The sequence below is a fragment of the Rhodnius prolixus genome, unplaced genomic scaffold (assembly GCF_049639745.1).
Source record: "Rhodnius prolixus isolate KJV_2025 unplaced genomic scaffold, Rpr scaffold_6, whole genome shotgun sequence".
Classification (NCBI taxonomy): Eukaryota; Metazoa; Arthropoda; class Insecta; order Hemiptera; family Reduviidae; genus Rhodnius; species Rhodnius prolixus.
Window position 1 is genome coordinate 1,734,559 of NW_027411634.1, and position 20,609 is coordinate 1,755,167.

A 20,609-nucleotide genomic window follows, 5' to 3' on the forward strand; every position below is an offset into this window, starting at 1 on the left:
CAGCTGAATTTTTGGTTTCTGTATTACCCGTACCTTTAAATATATGAAACATCCTGTTTGAAATTTGATAGAAATTTCTGATTGAATTTTTTTAAAGTCTCAACAACCAAAAAAAAACTTAAGAAAGTGATGGTTTTTTTATAAAAGAGAATAAAGCGCTATTTAGGTGTTGTCTATTTACAATTGTACGCTAGAAGAATACAGAAATAGTAAAACTTGGGTAACGTTTTGGCAAGCAACTAAGTTCTCATTGTTTCCAGTATTAAGAGAGGGCGCTCTGTATGCGAACAGTATTACTAATTCTTGGCTCGGGCCAATCCATCTTACCACTTTACTTTCAATCGTTCCAAGTGAAAAGAAGGTATCTTCAACTTTTGCAATTCAATGCATCGAAAGAGAAAATTTTTTTGACCTCATTCAAGGACGAATAATTAGAGAAAATTCCCGGTTCCAAGTAAAAGAAAAGCAGGATCCTATTTTGGGGTGCGTTATTTTATTTTTTTATTTTTTCTTATTGTGAACGTGTCATTGTTTTTTTTTGCAATTATTGACCCGGTTATTGTTTTTTGTTTTTTCAATCCAGAGGAAGTATTACGATCGTCTTTCCATTTTGAAGACTCCTGGGAATAACCGCAATTATAAATCCAAGGAATAGAAGTTCTAAGCAGAGAAAAAAACCTTTTTACGCTAAAATTTGATTAATATACTGAATCTGTTAAGGATCTCATGTTTCTGCATGAGGGGGGATACTGATGAACGTGCTTCAGGGTGTACCTTTTTCTATTTTTATTCGGAAGAAGGAAAGATCACGGAGTACATTATTTTTTGCTCAAGTCTTCATGCCCTATGGTCATCCAGGTTCGAAACACTTCGTCTAATTCCTTTCTACCCCCTCGGGGGTACGGGTTTCTTTTTTGATGTTCATCCTACAAGGGGTGTGTTGTGTTACATAATTTCTTAAGAAGTTACATTTCTTTCTAGCCTCAGTACACTTACTAGCAAGCAGCGATTTATATCTTTGGCTCCTAATAGGTTCATTGTTGCCCTTATAAAGATGTTCTTAGTGATATTTAGACAGCTAACTAAAAATAACTCCCTTCAACTGAAACATGGTTAAAAGGCCATAATCTAGCCCCTAATCTCTAGGGTAGACCTTAGAAAATATAATTTTTTTTTTTTCTGTGTTTCAACCCTTCTTTATCTTGAATCGACCTAGACAGAACAGTGCCAGAAGAGAGGCATATGGTTCACGGTTGGTTCCAAAATGGTCTGTGGGACTGGGGCTGGAGTGTATGGGGTTATTAAACCTGAGGTACTCATTGGGAGAGAGCTCTTGAAAGTTACTCCACCGTCTGTCTTCCCAATTCAAACTTGGGCTGAGGAAAACCTGCGAATGGCTGCACTAAAGGCTTTTTACTTGCTCCTTCAGAACTATCTCTTCCCTGGTTCCCTGGGAATGTGTAGAAAGTCCCTGGAACAACTATGGTTTGGCACCATAATTTTTGGCTTGAATGGGTTGCTGGCTCATGTGGGGATTAAGGGGAATGAAATGGCCCAGAACCTGTCCTTGGGATCCACCAAGGGTTGCAGTTCGTGCGGCTCTCAAGAGACTGGATTTGGAGAGAGCTTGTGAAAAGAACTGGGTGACGCTTCCTGGGGTCAAACACAGCCAGTCGTGTGAGTCTTTTGTTACTTACTGAAAGTACTCCGATAGGGGTAAGGGAAAGTAAAAAAAAGGTTAACAAAAAACTGATGGTGATTGGGCTAAAGTATTTTAACATAACTTTTAGCCTTTAGTAGGGAAGATAAAAGAAAATTATATAAATACCCTGATAATAAGCGTGGTATAATTTATACTGTAAAGCAGTTGTCGTTTTATTTTTTTATATAGTATTTTTAAGAATGTAAGTAATGTTATAGAAGTTAGCCGTGTGATAGAGGACAGGTAGAGAAGGAATAAAAAAACAAGTAGAGAAAGGGAATGCGAAGGAGTCGTAGTAATAACTAGCAGAAGACGAACGAAGTCAAGAACGGAACAGAAATAAAAAGTAAAAATGAACGGAACAGAAAATAAGTGGGAAGAAAGACTAGACTTAAGAAGATGAGCTTCGTGTGCGTGGAAGAAAGGGAAAGAAACTCGTCTTTTTTTCTCTTGTATTATTTAAAATAAGGTGCAGGTGTGTTGTTGCACAGCAGTGTTGGCCGACCTTATAACTAACAGGGATATTTTGTTTTTTTTTATTTTCATTTTCTGTATTAAGAAAGGGAAAATAACGTGTAGCGTGGTGGGGGCAACACTGCGCCTATGTGGGTCATACGGGTATATAGCTGAGCGATGAGTCTCGGCCGCCTTTAGACTACCCTTATCTCTCTGTTGGTTAGCGCGGCTTTTTAAATTGGCGCGCAATTCTTCTTTGCCCGCCCTTAGCATACAAAAAAAAAATCATCCCCTCTTTTTTTTTAATAAAGTTATAATTTTTATTTTTATTTATTTATTTATTTTTTAAAATCAAGTTTCAATTAAAATAGTACAGGAAAATGGAATAAAAATTTAGTTAACAATGAGTTCGGTGAATCGTGTCAAGTGTGTTTAGTGATTAAAAACTATAGAAAAACTATAGTGATTTATTTTTTTTTGAACATTTATTTTCGTATAAATAATAAATAAGGACCTACCGTGATGGGCGCCATGAAGATTTGCGTAAGTAATAATAAATTATATAAATAAATGTGAGAATCTCTTTACTATCTAATGCTGCCTGTAGAAATGATTTTGGTAGTCAAACAAACAAACAAAAAAATGCGTGAACACTCACACGACTTCCGTTTAATACAATTTTCGAGATATTGGAAAAATTTTAATTGATTTTTTATGAAAATTATTTATTTATTTTTATTTAAATTATTAATTCAAATTTGAGGTAATTTATAAGTAAGGATCTCGCGGGAATTGTACTTTAGAGAAAATCTAAATTTTTTTTGCCTCTCTCTCGCTCTCGGGAGTTCAGGACACCTTGACCTTCGTTTCCGGTGATGGTTTTTTTTTCCTCTGGACACGCTGTAAGGGAAAGTTTGATGTTGGGATAATGTGTAAAATGCTGTTCAAATTATGGTTTACGTACAATATATAGAAAATTATACTGTTGGGTGGTGTGTACCTTAGCTAGAGCTCTAAGACTTGGCAGTTGCGCGTCTCTCTCCTTGGAGAAATCCTTCCTCCTAGTAACTGTTTTTTTCGTTACGTTCTGCCGATAGGTGCTCCAGCTGGAAATGTTTGCTGATGTTATCAGTTTTTGCGGTGCTAACCTGTATCATCTTGCTGTGGTGGCCTTTGAAAGAAGATTTCTTTCCTTAGAACGTTTTTTTTTATTTTCTATTTTTAAGCAATTACTATAATTTTGTATATTATAGAAATATTTCTCAATCTAAAGGCTACGACTTCCTCCAAACACTTCCGGGGTTTTATTTGAAACATTTTCTCCCCAAGGGAGAGCCCTTATTAAGCCCAGGCTTTCCTCTAAAGAACCCTTTTTTTGGGTATAATCTAAGGTTTTTGGGCCCTTTATATTATAAAAAAAAAGGGTTTAATGAGTTACCTAATATCCTGAGTTTGATACCAAATTTCACAACCGGAAGTACCTTTTTTCTGAGTGGTTTATTCACTTCCTTTACAACTACTTCCTTTTAACTTCCTGTTCTCCTAGCATTAGTGTCGGTCTACACCCTTTTTTATTTTTTTTTATTTTTTCCTGGGCACATTTCGTTTAAAGGGACTCTTGAGAGAGGGGGAGGAAGCTATTCTTTCCTCTGTTAAAAAAACAAAAGGGCGGTAAAATGTGTTGATTAAATTCCGATAAAACCGGAAGAACTATGTTATTCAAGGTACATTTCAAATTTCCGATATTTTTTTCGTATTTATATCGAAGTTTTTATTTATAGTGAAAAGAATCGATAGTTTAATACTAAAATTAAATATCGGATATCTTTTTTGGTAACACTGGACTGTGTACTTGGTCCCGTCGCTTTATAGGAGGAGAATAGAGTTGCTCCCCTGTTCCTAGTCTATTAATTACTAGGTATTCTAAATCAATTAAAACAACCTTCTTCCTATTAATCTTGTAGCACGTCTATTATATGTAAATTATGGTTATTATTCCAAATTAGGGTTTTAGAAATAGAGGGGGGGGTTTACAAAAAAAAAAATCTGGATGATTGGAAGTGAGGTACTTCCTCCTTCCACTGCACCCTGGGGTAAGATCGCGGAACCATCGATGCCCTAATCGTCGTCGTGGATTTCCGGAGAGGCTATATAAGAGGAGAGTGTCCAAAGCTAAAGGGTTAGAGCAGTGATGGCGAGAACCTATGACCCGCGGGTCAGACACTGACCCACGCAAGCTTTTTCACTGACCCACAATTGCTAGGCAACCATTTGTTTACGCGGGTTGATTTAGATTTCCTAATTATGGTGGATAATTTATATTCTATCTGTATTTTTTTTTTCAATCATGCATTGACACAAAAGCAATTTAAATGCCTATCTACAACCTTTAGTTTGATCATTACAGTTCTAAAAGCGCAAATGACGACAAATGCTTTGGTGGTATTTGAAATAAGGCAAAAGTGTTTACAAAATATCAAATAAAATGTTATAATTTTACTCATATTTTGTTTGTTACAAAAAAAATCGACAACCCAAAGCAAATAACCATATTTAGATTTTTCTTCAAATAAAACACACTTTTGTTCAGGTTTTGTTCAGTTATTTTTGTAAAAAGAGACTTCCATAGCATTTGTTTCGTCCCGTTTTACCCAGTTAAGCCAACTGAATTTTAAAGATGTTTACGTAGTTTTAAAAATATTCAGTTTAAAATTTTTAAACTTAACTTTTGTGCAAATAGGGGCATTAGTGACCCAAGAGCTAGTACTAAAAACAAAAAAATGAACAAAATTTGACCCACGTTTCAAAAATATGCTGAAACCCTTTTCTAGTGCTTCAGGGTAGCTCAAGCCCTACATCGAAGATTTAACCCAATGTATTGTTTGTTACTTTCCATAGCCAGCGAAAGAAAGTGACAGAATTCATTTTTTGCAATTAAACAAAATTTGACAAACTAAATTAAACAAAATGATAAAAGAATTTAATTTTAAAACTGTCAGATTACACATTTTCATTTTGGCCTAATTCCCCTCTGTAGCGTGATTGTTCTTTGACAGGTGTGACCGTCACTTTGTTGTGGAATAGATCTGGCAGGATGACTTTCCCAGTTCGTATCTATTTCTGTCTGGAAGGGTGTTCCAGTGTCTAGAACTAGGAGAGTTTTTAATAATGTTGGGCCCACAATAGACGGCGCGCGCACTAATCACGCTATTTATTCACCTGATTCGCCATAGTAATTAAAAAAAAAGTGTTTGGTACTGAAAGCTTCATTACACTTTCGACAGGAAAGAGAACAAAAAAAGTGTCACAATTGAAATTTATTCAACTGAGAGATCATCTTCCTCTTTGTTGGTCCTTTTTGAACGCTCAGCAGGAGACCAGGTCTGTCTGGCAAGAGGGAAATAATTTTTTTTTTTTTTTTTTTCAAAAAAATGTATCCGCACTATTTGACGAAATAATCTTTCCTATTTCACGTAATTAATTCTTCTCGATATTATTAGCCTCATTAAGAAATTAATTTTTCGCAATTATTCTTCAGAAAATTTTTCACACATCCTGTGCTCACCGGAAAATGTCTGTTTAGAGTTTTCCTGAGTCCTAAAAGTGATTTTCTTTTTCTTTTTTTTTTCTTACAAATTTGTTTCTTCAAATTCAAAAAACCAAAAATCGTAGATTGTTTGATATTATTTTGGTTAGGTGTCTCGCAGATAGAGGACACCATGAAACAAGGTTTTCATTAAATTTAGCCTACCGGAAGTACCACTTTTCTTAAAGAACTTTTTAGTTTTTCTAGATTTTCTCAAAAATAACTTCCACGATTTCCTTTATACTTGGTCCACTATCAGCATCCATGTAGATGTGTAACTTTTATTTCAAACATTTTTCCAGCGAAATTCGGGGGCATATCCGGAATAGGGGGTAGTCCAGACATTCCTCATAAGTTTTATTTGCTGTTAACTGCACTAAGACCACCGTCCAGGGTGCCACTTTAAAGGAAAGGTTTTTCCAGCAATCGGAGTTTTCTCTCAATAACGTCGCCTACAGTTTTACTGGAACTCGTTCTTAATTGTGCCTTTGTAGGTCTTATCACTTTTATTTGGAATATTTACCCCCCTCCAAAATTTTAATAAGGCTACATCTAGGAAAAGAGGTTGGTAGTATTTCCGCGAAACTACTATTTTTTCCGAAATCTGCGAACCTGTCTGTTGAGTACTGTTTAGGCAAGTTAAGTGAGTCACTAAAACCGTACCCCTTAAGAATAGCAGTAAAAGCAAGTTGTGTGGGTGTTCACTACAGATATGTCCTGTGTTCCTCTCTAACATCCAGTCCTTCTGAAGACTTCGGAGGACTGGTAGATACGACTAGTGAAATTTTCTGGCAATGCTAGGAAAGTTGGTTTGATATAATAGTGAATATTTTCTTTAAAAATAAATAATAAACTGGACAAACGATGAGAACTATGTTATAGCATTATGTAGATATCTAAAAACTAAGATCTGGAACAAGATCTACAAATAGATCATTTCTATGAAGAACATCCTAACTTTATGTGAAAGTTTGAATGCAGTCTATTCAAGGGGAAGAAAATATCTTTAACCAATGAAAAGTACAAACATTACACTTCTATGCGTCATAGCGGGCATGTTTTATTGTGTGCTAGGCCAGTTTCGGACTTTCATTCATCATTAGAGGTTCATTAATAAGTTTAGTTTGTAGATTTCGTCTTGAACTATTGTTTCCGGCCTACAGAACACTTGCTCACTCTGATCACATTTTCATTAATTAAAAGGAACCGGAAATAGTTATAATGTATCCATGACAAAACATATGGAAAAGTCGTTTTATTTATTCACAAGAATGGGCGCAAAAGTTTCTTCCAAATCTGCGTAAATTTCTTTTCTCATGTTGTGAGTTACTGTCGCTGGCGAGGCGCCACGATGGCCGAGTGGTAATAGGCTAGACCCGCAAAGCTAAGATGTATTGCGGTACTAGTCTAGGCCTTGTTTTTGGTTTGTTTAATATGAGAAATTTATTGTTAAGAATATTAGGCGGTTATAGGCTAGACCCGCAAAGCTAAGATGTATTGTTGGTTAGTGGATTCGATTCCCCCGGTCTAGGGTCTTGTATTTTATTTAATGGTTAATATGAGAAATTTACAGTAAAGTATGTTAGGCGGATAGATACTAGACCCGCAAAGCTAAGATGTATTGTTGGTTAGTGGATTCGATTCCCTCGGTCTATCTAGGACTTGTATTTTACTGTAAAGTTTGTTTGGCTAGTCGCCTAAGACACTTGATTTTGATAGTTGAAGATCTGAAAAGCAGTTTATTTTTCTTGGTCTTCTTTTTTCTGGTAATAATATGGTAAAAAAGAAAAAAAAAGTGTAACTCCCTGGAAATCGAGTGGGTAATGTCCACACCAGGATTAGTTTTACTCTTTATTGGACTGCTATTGGTTTTAATTAAGATTTAAAACTAGAATGGCGGCTAGAATAGAAAGTTTATGCAAATATATGTCTACGTCATGCATACAGAGAGTACAAAACGCTTTGCAGACATTATGCAGAAGATGTCACGCTGCACATATCTATACTATTTTGGGCGGCCGTCTCACTCTCTCTGTCTCGGGCGCTCTCTCGCAGGTCTACCTGAGTATTTCACATGTCCCCCTTCTTAAGTATGTAACCATTGTCCTCCTGGACTGGACACCTTATATATTCACTTTCTCATATCTGTGTGACGAAAGTGAATAACTTCATTCAAAAGTCGTAAGATGGAATAACATGTCCATTTTCATTTTATTTATTTTTACTTTCTCTTGGCGCTCTTAATAGTGGAACGATTATAGTGAACTAAACCCATTTAACCGGAAATCCGCAAAGTAAGCCAAAGAAATTTGGCCTAATCATTAATGATATATACCTTATTTACTTACTTACTTACTCAAGGGCTATAACGGTCCATGAAGGACCCGAGCCTCAGCCACTACAGCTCTCCACCTATCTCTGCCCCTTAGATTAGATTAGATTAAACTAGGGCCTACGCCACTGCGACCCCTTTGGATCTATTGTGGCTCCCCTCACTCAAAAGCTGCCCCTCCAGACCTGTCTGTTTAATCAGACTCTTAATTCTAGAGAGCGACTCCCTGGGTAAAGCTCCACAGGCCTTGTTTTTTTTTTCCTCCCCCGAGAAGTAACATCCTTAGCCATACGAGCCCCTCCTCACACTGACACAACACCGTGCAGAGTGCCGTTTCCTCCCCTTCCTGACAGAACCTACAAAGGCTATCATCTGCCAGGCCCCCATGCGATGCATGTGCTTTCTGAGCCTGCAGTGGCCTGGTTAATAGGCCTACAATCATCCTTATAGCCCCACACGGCCTTGACGATCTCTGCCCCTTGCTGACGTTCTCCATCTCTCTCTGCAAACCAAGGGCTTCCAAATCGTCCTGTATGTCGTTCAAGCATCCTAGTCGAGGCCTAGGCCCTCGACCAGGGTGTCCATACAGTGCTTTCCTGGGACCTCTCGTCTCCTTTATTCAAAAAGTCCCAGCCATCGTTGTCTAACCAGACTTTATAGTGGCTACATATATCAGGCTCACCGAACGACAGTTCAACGACTTCTCCTGATTCGTACTGATTTCTACAGCCTCCTTACAGGTCCGAAAAATCCTTTAGAATACTTTTCTTTTCCCACCTACACAACCGACCGCTTTGGTTAAAACCCATGCTTCCAAACCGTAGGCAACGATTGGCTGCAGTATCACCTGGTATATTCTTATCTTCATAGCTCGGTACAAGCATTTCCTTTTGAAAAACAAGGCTGCAGCGCCCAGAGAGATCTATTGCCGGCAGCGATTCTCTCACACAGATCTTCCCTAACACTTGTTATTAGAGGTTAAAACTGCCCCCCCCCCAAGTATTTAAAAACACATATACCTTATATCTTTATTTTAAAGTCCCTTTATATCGAATATACTTCCTTTAACGAAATTAAACGACTGCGGAAACTGTAAGGCCTCTCTTTGAAGAGGATTGTGTGCGGAGGGGGCGGGCAATCTTCCCTCAGAAGTGCCGAATTGATGTAATTTTGCGAACTAACACAAATGTGGGTTAGTTCCTTTGTAGCGCGCATGCGTATTGTATCCCTGACCGGTTTCGTACTTCTATCCTTCAACAGCGATAGATAAATCAGTTTAGTGTTTAGAGATTTCGACGTCATTTCCGTTTCCATCTTAGCACTACACTTGCTGATTATCCAATCTATTAACTCCCCTCCCCCGTAGCTTTTCATTTCAACCTAACAGAATTTTCCATAAAACAAAAAGTTTTTCCTTTAATTATAGACCGAACCTTCATCGCGCGGTCTCTATAAAAAGATATTCTTTTGTATAAAATAAAATATAATTTTATGTGTTCAGATAATATATTAATTGGTTTGTGAAATATAAAGTAACCTAATTGGTCGAAAGTTGGGAAGTGAACTTGTTAATACCATTGTCTAGATGCGAATAATGTGTCTGCATTAATAATTTTCTTTTTTAATAAATTCTTCCATTTTTTTTAGATCATTATTAATGAAAATAAACATAATAAGAAAATTATGGAAAATTACGCGAAATTACACTAAAAATAAAACTTTTCATTAATTTTAAACAAAGTCATCCAGAGAGAGACTTTTTTACCTTACTTTGTGTACTTTCTCTTCCTGCCCGGAAGTCTGTGCGATGTTGGCAAAATTTCCGATCTATAGGAAGTGATTGTTTGTCACTCGATATTGGTTAATTTCAAGGCGTAGGAAATGTAGATTGGACCCCAGTGCTAGTGTAATGCTTGAAGAACGTACTAGTAAAGAATCATATGTGTTGCCGTAATTCTAGGCCTTTTTTTTGGTGTGCAATGTACAGTCTCTTGTCTCGTGAGTTTACTATAGAGGCGGATTAAATTTCCTGAATTTGAAGCAAGTTCTTGAACCGGAAATACGACAAGTTCTCAACAAGTTTACTACATTTTTTTTTTTTTTTTTTTTGTCAAGATTCCTTAGGAAGAGTTGCGGTAGTATTTCCTATAAGGTTTCGTTTTAGTAATGTACACAGATTTACACCCAAAAAATACTGTGTATTTATTGAAACACGTGAGAATCCCAGCTTTGAGAATCGTGCACAGTAAGAGATAAGAGAAAGTGGGCTCTGAAGTGAGCCGTCAGTGAAGAGTACAGAATGATAAAGAGATAAACCAAAACAAGAAGAAGAAGAAGAAGAAAGTATCTCCGTACGTACTTACGCTCAACATGGGTGCTGCTGCTGCTGCATGGTTCCAGCATGCTCGTACGTATGGGTGACGTTTGTTATTCATACGTAGTTTCTGCAAAAAGATCACGTCATGCACCTTCACGAGATTCGTTTTTAATCGAAAAGTGTTTCTCTTAACTGATGTTTTTTTTTTTTTTAATTTTCCGATTTTCCACTCAGTGAAAAGCAGCGTAGCATTCCAATCTTTTAATGGAAATTCCCACCTGTAGCGGATGTCAATGATAATGTAAACATTACGTATTAGATTGGTTAGGTTGTTTTTGGACAGTGACTGACAGAATTATATATTTTTATTTTTACTTCTTCAATTTATTGGATTACATTGGAAAATTCGTTTGTTCCTTACTATATTATAATAAATTAATGGCGTGCAATTATTGTCATTAAAATAAAATACCGTAGCAGATTTCATTCATTGCGAACTGAATTAAAGAACGTTTATTCGCGCTTTTAATGGTATATACAGGGTGTTCATTTCGAAACTGCAGGGAAACCGCAATTCGATGTCTTTAAAATTAAAGGTGCCATGCCATTTCAAAATCTGCTATTTACGAGGGTCGTTTGAAAAGTCCGTGCAAAGTCAGAGAGATAGCACTACTGGCGCGTATCGAGGTTATGTTTAGTTAGTAGCATCTCTTGGAAGAACATACACCAAGTTTCAGCCAGATCGGTCTATTTCTTTGTGTTTGGCATTCGTTTGAATCGAGGAAGTCGAGTGATTTTCAAAAAATGGACGAAAAAGAATTTCGTGTGTTGATTAAACACTACTTTATGAAAGGCAAAACGGCTGAGGAGACTAAAGAGAAGCTTGGATAAACATTATGGTGACTCTGCACCTTCGATTAGAATAGTTTATAAGTGGTTTCAAAATTTTCGGAGTGGCCATATGGGCACAAGTGACGCTGAACGTTCTGGACGCCCTGTTGAGGTTACTACTCCAGAAATCATTGATAAAATCCATGATATGGTGATGGATGACAGAAAAGTGAAGGTGCGTGAGATTGGTAGTGCTGTGGGCATCTCGAATGAACGGGTACATAATATTTTGCATCAACATTTGAACATGACAAAGCTATCCGCAAGATGGGTGCCGCGATTGCTCACGCTTGACCAAAAACGAAATCGTGTGAAGTGTTGCAAGGACGGTTTGCAGCTGTTCCAGTAGAATCCGCAGGACTTTAAGCGTCGTTTCGTCACTGTGGATGAAACATGGATACATCACTACACTCCTGAGACCAAACAACAATCTAAACAATGGGTTACCAAGGGGGAATCTGCGCCAAAAAAAGGCGAAGACCGTTCCTTCGGCCGGAAAGATTATGGCGACTGTCTTTTGGGATTCGCAAGGAATAATCCTCATCGACTATCTGGAAAAGGGTAAAACTAATACAGGTGCATATTATTCATCGTTATTGGACCGTTTGAAAACCGAGCTGCAAGAAAAACGCCCACGATTGGCCCACAAAAAAGTCCTTTTCCATCACGACAACGCACCAGCTCACACCTCAGCAGTTGTGGTCGCAAAATTAATGGAAATAAGGTTCCAACTCGTTTCACATCCCCCCCTATTCTCCAGACTTGGCTCCCTCGGACTACTATTTGTTCCCCAATATGAAGAAATGGCTGGCGGGAAAAAGATTTTATTCAAACGAGGAGGTGATTGCAGAAACGAATGGCTATTTTTCAGACTTGGACAAATCCTATTATTCGGAAGGGATCAACAAACTAGAGCAGCGTTGGACGAAGTGTATAAGCCTAAAAGGAGACTATGTTGAAAAATAAAAAAGGTTTACCCCAAAAAATTAAGTAGTTTTTATTTTTGCACGGACTTTTCAAACGACCCTCGTATTACTCATATTCCAATTATTTAACTTGTTATCAAAGAGAAAGAAGAGCACGCGATAGGTCATTTTTATGTATTTTTTCATCCCCTTTCTACTGAAAATATTGCCTTATTTTTACTCGTAATTTTAAGCTGTCTGTTTTTTAAAGCGACTTTTTCTCATTTTAATTTAACTTAATATTGACAATTTTTCTATCGATTTTGTATTTGACTTGAATATGTCCCAGATATCCGGAAATGGTGAAAAATTTCTCTGAAAAACTGTAGCATTTATTTTGTAAAAAGTCACTTCCGTTCAACCGATTTCTTCCTTTTTTTTGTTTACCTGAATATTGAATTTAGTGTTAACTAAATATGCTCATACGTTAATGTTAATGTGCGCATACGTTAATGTTAATGTGCGCATACGTTTCACTTTAGTGGCAAGTTTAACCACATCTCCACAGTTACACAATTAGATCTATCTACATTTGTGCCATGAGCGTAAAGAAGTTTAAAACAAATCTTAGAGAGCCGTTTTCGAGAAAATGTTATTTAAAAAATAAATAAATAAATAAAATAAAATAACTCCTTAAAAATATGATAAAATCGGTCGATTTCGACCAACAACAAAAAAACTCATTTTCTGGATCCCTTGGTGACGTCGAATCGTAATATTTTCCTTCATTTTAAGTTAAACTGATCGCGCACGTGGGCACACGGAAGGTACTCACAACTTAAAAAGAGCTTCTTATGTATTTTGATCATCTTCCGAGTTATAACTTTGATGAGATATGACCGTACTAAAAAACGTGAAAAACATTACGATAATTTGTTAAACGATAAAATAATACCTCTTATTTTTGACCAATTGAATGAAAGTAACCAAGTGTATGCCTGTTATTCAGGGTTTTTAACAATAATTGTATTATTTGTGAAACGTAGAAAGGGCACATTTTTTTTTTTTAATGGTCCATCCAATATTAAAAACCTAATCGATTCTATAGTCAATTTGCATAAAATGCATATACATAATGATTTTACTGAATATTATCGAAAGTGTAGCATGAAATCGATAAAAGTATGTTTTAAGAAGCGTGTCTAAACAGGAAAAAAAAAAAAAGGCAATGAAACAAAAAGTTATCTGGCCCATTAGCCATTTATTTTGAAAAACAATACAAAGAGCGTCAGTGTAATTGGAAATCTCGAACTAGAAATAAGATCGATACGGTACAGTCGTGAGGGTTTGTCGTCCCAAAAATAACCATAGTCAATGTTGAAATTTCAATGGGTGACTCCTAGATTGAAGAATGAACCATCGATTTAAGGAGTGTCCGTCCAAACACCTACCTTTCTATCTGAGATAGATCGTCGTGAAGATGTTTCTTGTTAAGTTCGTGATGTTTATGGCGCGCGCGCGGGAGAAGCGTGCTAGCTTTCACTGGTCTCCGCTCGGATATTTATTAGCGCTGTGCTCCAGTTGTACTTCTTTCTTTTTTACTGAAGTAAGATAAGTTATTGTAAGATTTTTTGAGTTTTGGGTTAAAAGCGGTCAACCGGAAGTAGCACTTAAAATCGGTCAAACCGGAAATAGCACTTTAACTCGGTCAAACCGGAAGTGGTACTTTAAATCGGTCAAACCGGAAGTGGCACTTTAAATCGGTCAAACCGGAAGTGGTACTTTAAATCGGTCAAACCGGAAGTGGTACTTTAAATCGGTCAAACCGGAAGTGGCACTTTAAATCGGTCAAACCGGAAGTAACACTCAAATTCGAAATTGGGAAAATAAACGCGTGTTAGAACTGTGCGAGTAGTAGTAAGAGGAAGTGGGGTGTGGGTGTTCACAGCAGATCATCTTCCGCTTCACCAACTATCGCGGACAATCACTTTGTAAACATTATTTCCTCATATCTACTAATTAATAGTTACCACTTTTTAATAGTTTCATGCCAAAGAAAGATATAGAAAACATCATCCATCACGTTTTTCGGCGATGTAATGCAATATGTGTGGCTGGTTTTCACTTTTGCACCAATTTCTAAAAATAAATGCATAATACCCTAAGTGCTTGTACGTAACTTTGTTATTTCTTTTGTTTTTGTCTGTTTGTTTGTTCGCTTCATTTCTTTTCTTTGGCTAAAAAGGGTTGTTGGATCAGTTTCATCATTTGGCTACGCAATTTCTTGATTGTACTCAACATTTTGATTAGGATGTAAAACATGTCTTTTTGTTCCTTTCTGATGTGTTTTCTTTGTTTGTTGATTAGTTATTACGTGCAGTTACAGATACACGTAATTTGTTGACGTATTAATAGAAAATCCCAAAAAAAATCTTGATGAACACTCCGACGTGTTTTTCTTACTGTAAATTTTTGAACTTCTTCGAAAATCCTAATTGTTCTTGATGTAGCCAAAACACTGAATTGATGACCAAAAAAAAAATGTCCCTACACTACAGCCAACAACCTATCCTATGCTACCCTTTCTTTGAATCGTTCCTGGAGGCTGAAAGCGTCGATGGTCATCAGGTGAAATCACCTGATCTCATGATAGAAAAAAGGGGCATTCTTCGAAGTCAGTTGAGCCCGGACCCATGATAGTAACCATTGGATGGGCCTTCATTAAATTCTTCCCAGTCATTTTGGATTGGATTAGATTGTAACAAGGAGTGGTTCTCCCAAGAGGGGGTAGGAACGTAGGCCATCCAAAATGCTCATTGTTCCCCGCCTGCTTCTCATCTCATGAGAGATACCGGGGCTTCAAAACCAATAAATTCGTCTAAGAGTTGCCAGATGCTAATATAATAAACTAATAAAGTAGCAACAGGACACTAGGGAGCATGGCGACTCAATCGCCCAGTGTACTGGAATAAACCTAGAAAGTTCTGGTAAAGATTTAAAGTTCTGGGAGACATTTAACCTCCCGAAGACGAGAAATCTAGTTTTAGAATAAACGGGACACACCTCTACAAAGTGCCGCACAGTCTCATTGGGGACTCACCACAGCCAGCGCAAATTGGCAGCGACTGGGTAAGGCCGCATTTAAAATAGATGATACGCTAAATTCACATATCCACTCAACAACAACTGAACCAACTGGTGGATCCCCGGCACCTGCTAAAGCCAACCAAAACCGTTTTAGGCAGGAAAGATTTCCTTAGCGTGACGGCAATCAGCTCGGGCGTCGCAGCCATTTTACTTGAGTGACGTATGCAAATCATACGTCGTTGTGTCCAACAGCAGTTGTAAATTAGAGTTTTTAAGAAAAGTGACAGTTTAGAGTACGAAGAAGTCGTGTAAGGGATGCCTACCACAAACAATGGGATGACATTAAAGTATGGCAGATCATCTAGATTAATACAGCATGCAGGTGTTTTAGTGAAGTTCCCATCAAGAATGAGAATTGAATCAGTGAATGGCGGCTTCCAGCGGTGGGCGTTCATTCAGAAAGTGTTAGTTGATGGTTATCCGCGGCTCTTAGGGCGACTGGAAAGGAAATCATTTTAATTACAATTAACTCACGAGCGAAAGAGAGAGCCCCCAGGACGCCTACTACTGAATGGTGACGTGCTGGGAATTAGATTTATAGGCCATCCTCTTTAACCATTCCCAACCATATATGTAGTACATACAAAACATTTGTGCAGTATGTATTCTTGCACAAGAATAGGCTCATTTCTAACTGATATACGTACATGCACTGCCCTATGCAGAGTAATTTATTTAATACTCGGCCTATCTGCTTATAAAGGATATCCTGAGTCTAGTTAAAAAAAAAGTCACAGGAAATAATTATACAGGAAAAAGGATTTAAAGATCATGGCTTTTTCTCATTGGCTGATGACTCCCCCCTCTTTTACCCTTTACATCTCATTGTTAAGTGTTGAAAGACAAAGTAAAATCGATTACTGTTCAGTATTTTTGGTGACTGATTCATAGTTTCAATAAAATGAAAAAATAGTTGGCAGTTTCAGTCATGATCCATTTAAAATGCACCAATCGCTAATAACTTTTTAGGAAAGCGGAATTTCGAAAAACCCCTCGAAGTAAACTATATGTTTTTTTGGGTCTAGTTTTCAAATTTTCCACCTCTTCATTATTGTATCTTCATTTTTGTCGGAGTTATGGCCAAAAACCCAATCGGGGTTTCATAAGGACCACTGGTTTTGACAATGATTATGAAAACTATAAGTTTTAACATGATGTGATGGTTGCCTTTATTTGATGATAAAACAAATTTATCCTGACTCACCCACAACCATTACATTACACTACATTCTTTAAAATCTTCAATTATTATTATTTTTGTTCTTTGCGTCACAACGTGTATCTCTAGTGGAAAATTAATAATGAAAACCGTTCACGAATAAGATAAAATCGTAACTTTGAACTTAAATATCTCGACTAATATTGGGGATATCGAAACGAGGTTAACGTAATTTTTACACATTTTTTTTTATGTAGTTTCCATAATCATTGTCAAAACCAGTGGTCCTTAAGAAACCCCAATCGGGTTTTTGGCCGTAACTCCGCCAATAATGAAGATACAGCATCCGGAGGTGGGTAATTTGAAAACTAGACAAAAAAAACACATAATTTACTTCGTGGGTTTTTTTCGAAATTCCGCTTTCCTAAAAAGTTATTGGCGATTGGTGCGTTTTAAATGGATCACCCTGTTTATTATGCCGAGCTTTCGTCCTAGGGACTAAGGTCATCTTCAGGGCTAATTTACAGTCCACGAACAGATGAGAAGACACACCAACCCTTTAATGATGTAAAAAATATTACAATGTCAATTAGCCCTGAACATGGCCTTAGTCCCTAGTTCGAAAGCTCCGGCATAATAAAAATATTATCTCATTACTGAATAACTGGCAGTTATTTTTATTTCATCTTATTGTAAAAAATCGATGTTTTATTTGCTGTTACAAAAAGGGTTCTAAGTTCTAAGGTGAAACCTTCTTGAAGGAAGGTTCTGGCCCTAACCCATTGAGTACTTCGATCGTTCATGGTTGTTGATACTTGGTCACTCTCGCGCACCCTTTGTTACTTTGCTAGGAAGCCAGTACTTCTTTCCGTCCTTACCGGAAGGGAGAAAGCAAAAAAAAATATGAGCGGGACTTCTAACTGAATGTTCTTATTCCTTTTTCGGACACCTTAATAATCACAATCAGTGGGTTATTATTGATTGACAAGTCCCGTAAGCAGTTCCCATTTCCCATGAAAATTGATACAATTTATTGTAAATGCATCATTTCAAATAAATACCCCCCATTAAACTGCGAAACTATTTAAAGCATCTAGATTGCTTCACAAAATAAAAATTAAACTATCTCCTTGATTGCCAATGTTTTGTACGTAATAACAAAAAAAAAAAAAAAAAAACACGTGCCAACATAATCACTTCCTGTGCCTCCACAGGAAGTTGAAGTCCACTCACACACGCACATATGTTCTTGAAAACGGATTTTCGTCTAGTTTTTGGCCATTCGTCACAATGTAGTTCATTTTTTTTTTTCCTAACGTTTGCAAGGTTGCTGTTGCAGAACATATTTAACATATTAGGCGTTTCTATTTAAAAATATTTACTTTTTTCCCCCCCTTTGAAAACCCTAAGTTTTCCGGTGATACAAAATCTTGACTCTTATCGCCTTGACCTTTACGTAGGGTAGCGTAAGCGGCTTTCTTAAGTTCAACATTGCCATAGTTGAAATTTACATTTTTAGCGTGATTCATAGCGTTCGATGGAAATGTAAAACGATAAGAAAGATCGAAAAGAGAAACTCCCAATTTTACTTTGGTTTGGAACATTACTTCTTGTATAAGTACAATTACAATTAATGCAATAATACGTAAAAATGCATTAATTACCAAAAAAGGGAAGGGGATTAGCTGTGTAGTTAGCGTACTGGATTCCAACACGTAGAAACTTTATTTGAAATTATCGATAATTCAATCTCTGTAATTTTATAATTGAAAAAAAAATATTAAGGATTCAAAATTAGCGATTAATCGATCCAAATAAAAAACAACAACTCGTCCTTTTTTGCCAACGTTTCCACAAATATATTGCCCCTTCTTCAGGGCCTTGTTTAAGGAATATGACGTCAAGAGATGCTGGTGAACTTGGAATGTTCCTTAAACAAGGCCCTGAAGAAGGAGCAATATATTTGTGGAAACGCTGGCAAAAAGGACGAGTTGTTGTTTTTTTATTTGGAATCGATTACTCGCTAATTACGAATCCTTAATATAATATTTTTGCGGTCACTAAAAGCTAATATAAATTTTATATTTGAAAAAAAAAGAAGTCCCAAATTAATTTTTAAAGTGTGCTTTATCGATAAATACGAGAATAAATCGATTAAGAACTCGTTTAGAATCTTAAGTAGACATACTGTGGAAACGTTTTCACTTCCTTCGTGTTGTTATATATATGTTTACCCTCATTTCCTATGAACTTGAACTTTCCCATCGGATTGTAGGTTTGGGAATATGTTTGGCGTTGTTTGTGCGTGTCCGTTTGTATGAATGAAAAGGAGGCTTTTCATTCATAAAATACGAAAAAAAAAAAATAATTTGCGTGATTCAATGCTGTATGTAATGTATGTACTTTCATAAACTAGGAATAGTGCGTATTTCTCGTACAGTTCGTACGATAATTTGGACAGAAAGATTAGGTTGGCTCAACTGTTCAGGTATCCAACCTTAATCTCACATTTCCTTTATGCCTTCATTGTGGGTCTCTCTCTAATCTCCCTTTATCATCTCACATCTCTTTTCTGATTTACTTTCTCCCCCTCATGGTTTGTTTAAACATCGAAACAGAAAGATCGTGTGAACATACATTGGAGTGGGGGGGGGGTAGAAAACTGTATTTTTTTTGTAAATATCTAGAAAATAAATTATTCAAAAATTAATTGACGCGATAGCTCTCACAATAATTACATTGATCATCATATATTTTTCACTTATTTTAAATCATTTAATTTTTTTTACATTGGTAGAAATTATTTAAAAAACGAAATTTTTACAAAATCACAATAATTACGTGAAGAGAAAGTGCAAAATTTTTTTGAAAACACAGCTGACTAAGTTAATGTATCAGTATCAGCTGGGACTATATTTCTGAGGAGGTTGTTATTACGATAATAAAAGCAGGTTATAAAGTTGACTGGCCTGCACTCTGGTAGTGAGCTGTGCAAAGTTGTTATTTTAACCACTTTCTTTCTTCTCGGCTCCCGTTTTTGATTTTGGTTTCTGTTTTATTTGATTTTTTTTTTTTTTTAATGCTTCCCCTTCAGAAATAATAAAAAGTTTATATTTTTTGGAAATAGGGACATGTTCTACAAAGCAGGACAATTTTAATAAAGTATTTTTAAAAACATTTTATTGATCAATAAATTTTAAATCACTTTTTATCCTTAAGATTTCACCTGACTTGTAAAGTAGATTAGAGTGTATAGAATGGAGAGATCTTTCTGGGAGAAAAAATGGACACCTTTATAGTAAAATCGTTTTTAACTTTCGATTAATTATTTTTGTACTAAAAAAAAAGAGGTGATGTTTTACTCGCCTTATCATTTAAAATTATCACTTTAAGTGGAAGAATTTGGCGTCCCTGAGACCTGTATGTTGATGATCTCTTATCCTTGTCTTCCTTTGATGTCACTTAGTTCTTGTTTGAGGTTTAAAGAAATCAATCTACAATCCTTCGAAGGGAACGTTACTCATAAAACTAACTGGCACACTTTCTTGCTAACTCTAGGATCTAGGAGAGGTGGAGCTTATTAAAAGTTACAGTGGTTAGCCTGTTGTACAAGCTTTAGTAACCTAAACGGAATGAACTTGCAAGGTGACAGAGGTTAAAAAATTACCAACACTCTTGAGAATGCGTAAAAAAAGAATACGATGTTTCCAAAATTGGATTGGTGGGCGGCTTTCTACTTCCGGGCGACTGAATATAGACTAGAAGCGTCCTTGAGATTGTGGGGCTTGATGTCGTCGACACAGCATAATATGCGTGTGATCTCGGAGTTATCCTGGTTGAACGCCTGGTAAACCACTGGGAATGTTCACTAAACAGGATATAGACTTTATTAAAACTTCCTGCAGTTGTCCGCTTCCCTCTAAAGCTACCAGCAGTAAGCGGAAGTAAACCGCTCACGCTCTTCCTTTCTCTTACTGTAAGAGCATCATGACGTTTCGTCAGAACTCAGGGCGTGTCCTCTTCGGGGGAGAAAAAAAAAAAAAAATTGTGAAAGTCTAAAAGTAATAATAAATGCGGTTATTATAAATATATGCTTTTTTGTGCGTGTGGTTGT

The 20,609-nt window shown here is 36.6% G+C and overlaps 1 protein-coding gene across 1 annotated transcript in view; it reads left to right on the forward strand.

Annotated features, from left to right (window-relative positions):
- The first annotated feature begins 2,529 nt into the window (after window positions 1-2,529).
- The window catches only part of LOC141461463 (uncharacterized), a 43,250-nt gene continuing 25,170 nt past the window's right edge, over window positions 2,530-20,609 (forward strand). Inside the window, exon 1 of the mRNA XM_074142601.1 lies at window positions 2,530-2,701. Within this exon, the coding sequence (XP_073998702.1) occupies window positions 2,681-2,701 (21 nt within the window). The 5' untranslated portion in view covers window positions 2,530-2,680. The remainder of the gene's footprint in view (window positions 2,702-20,609) is intronic.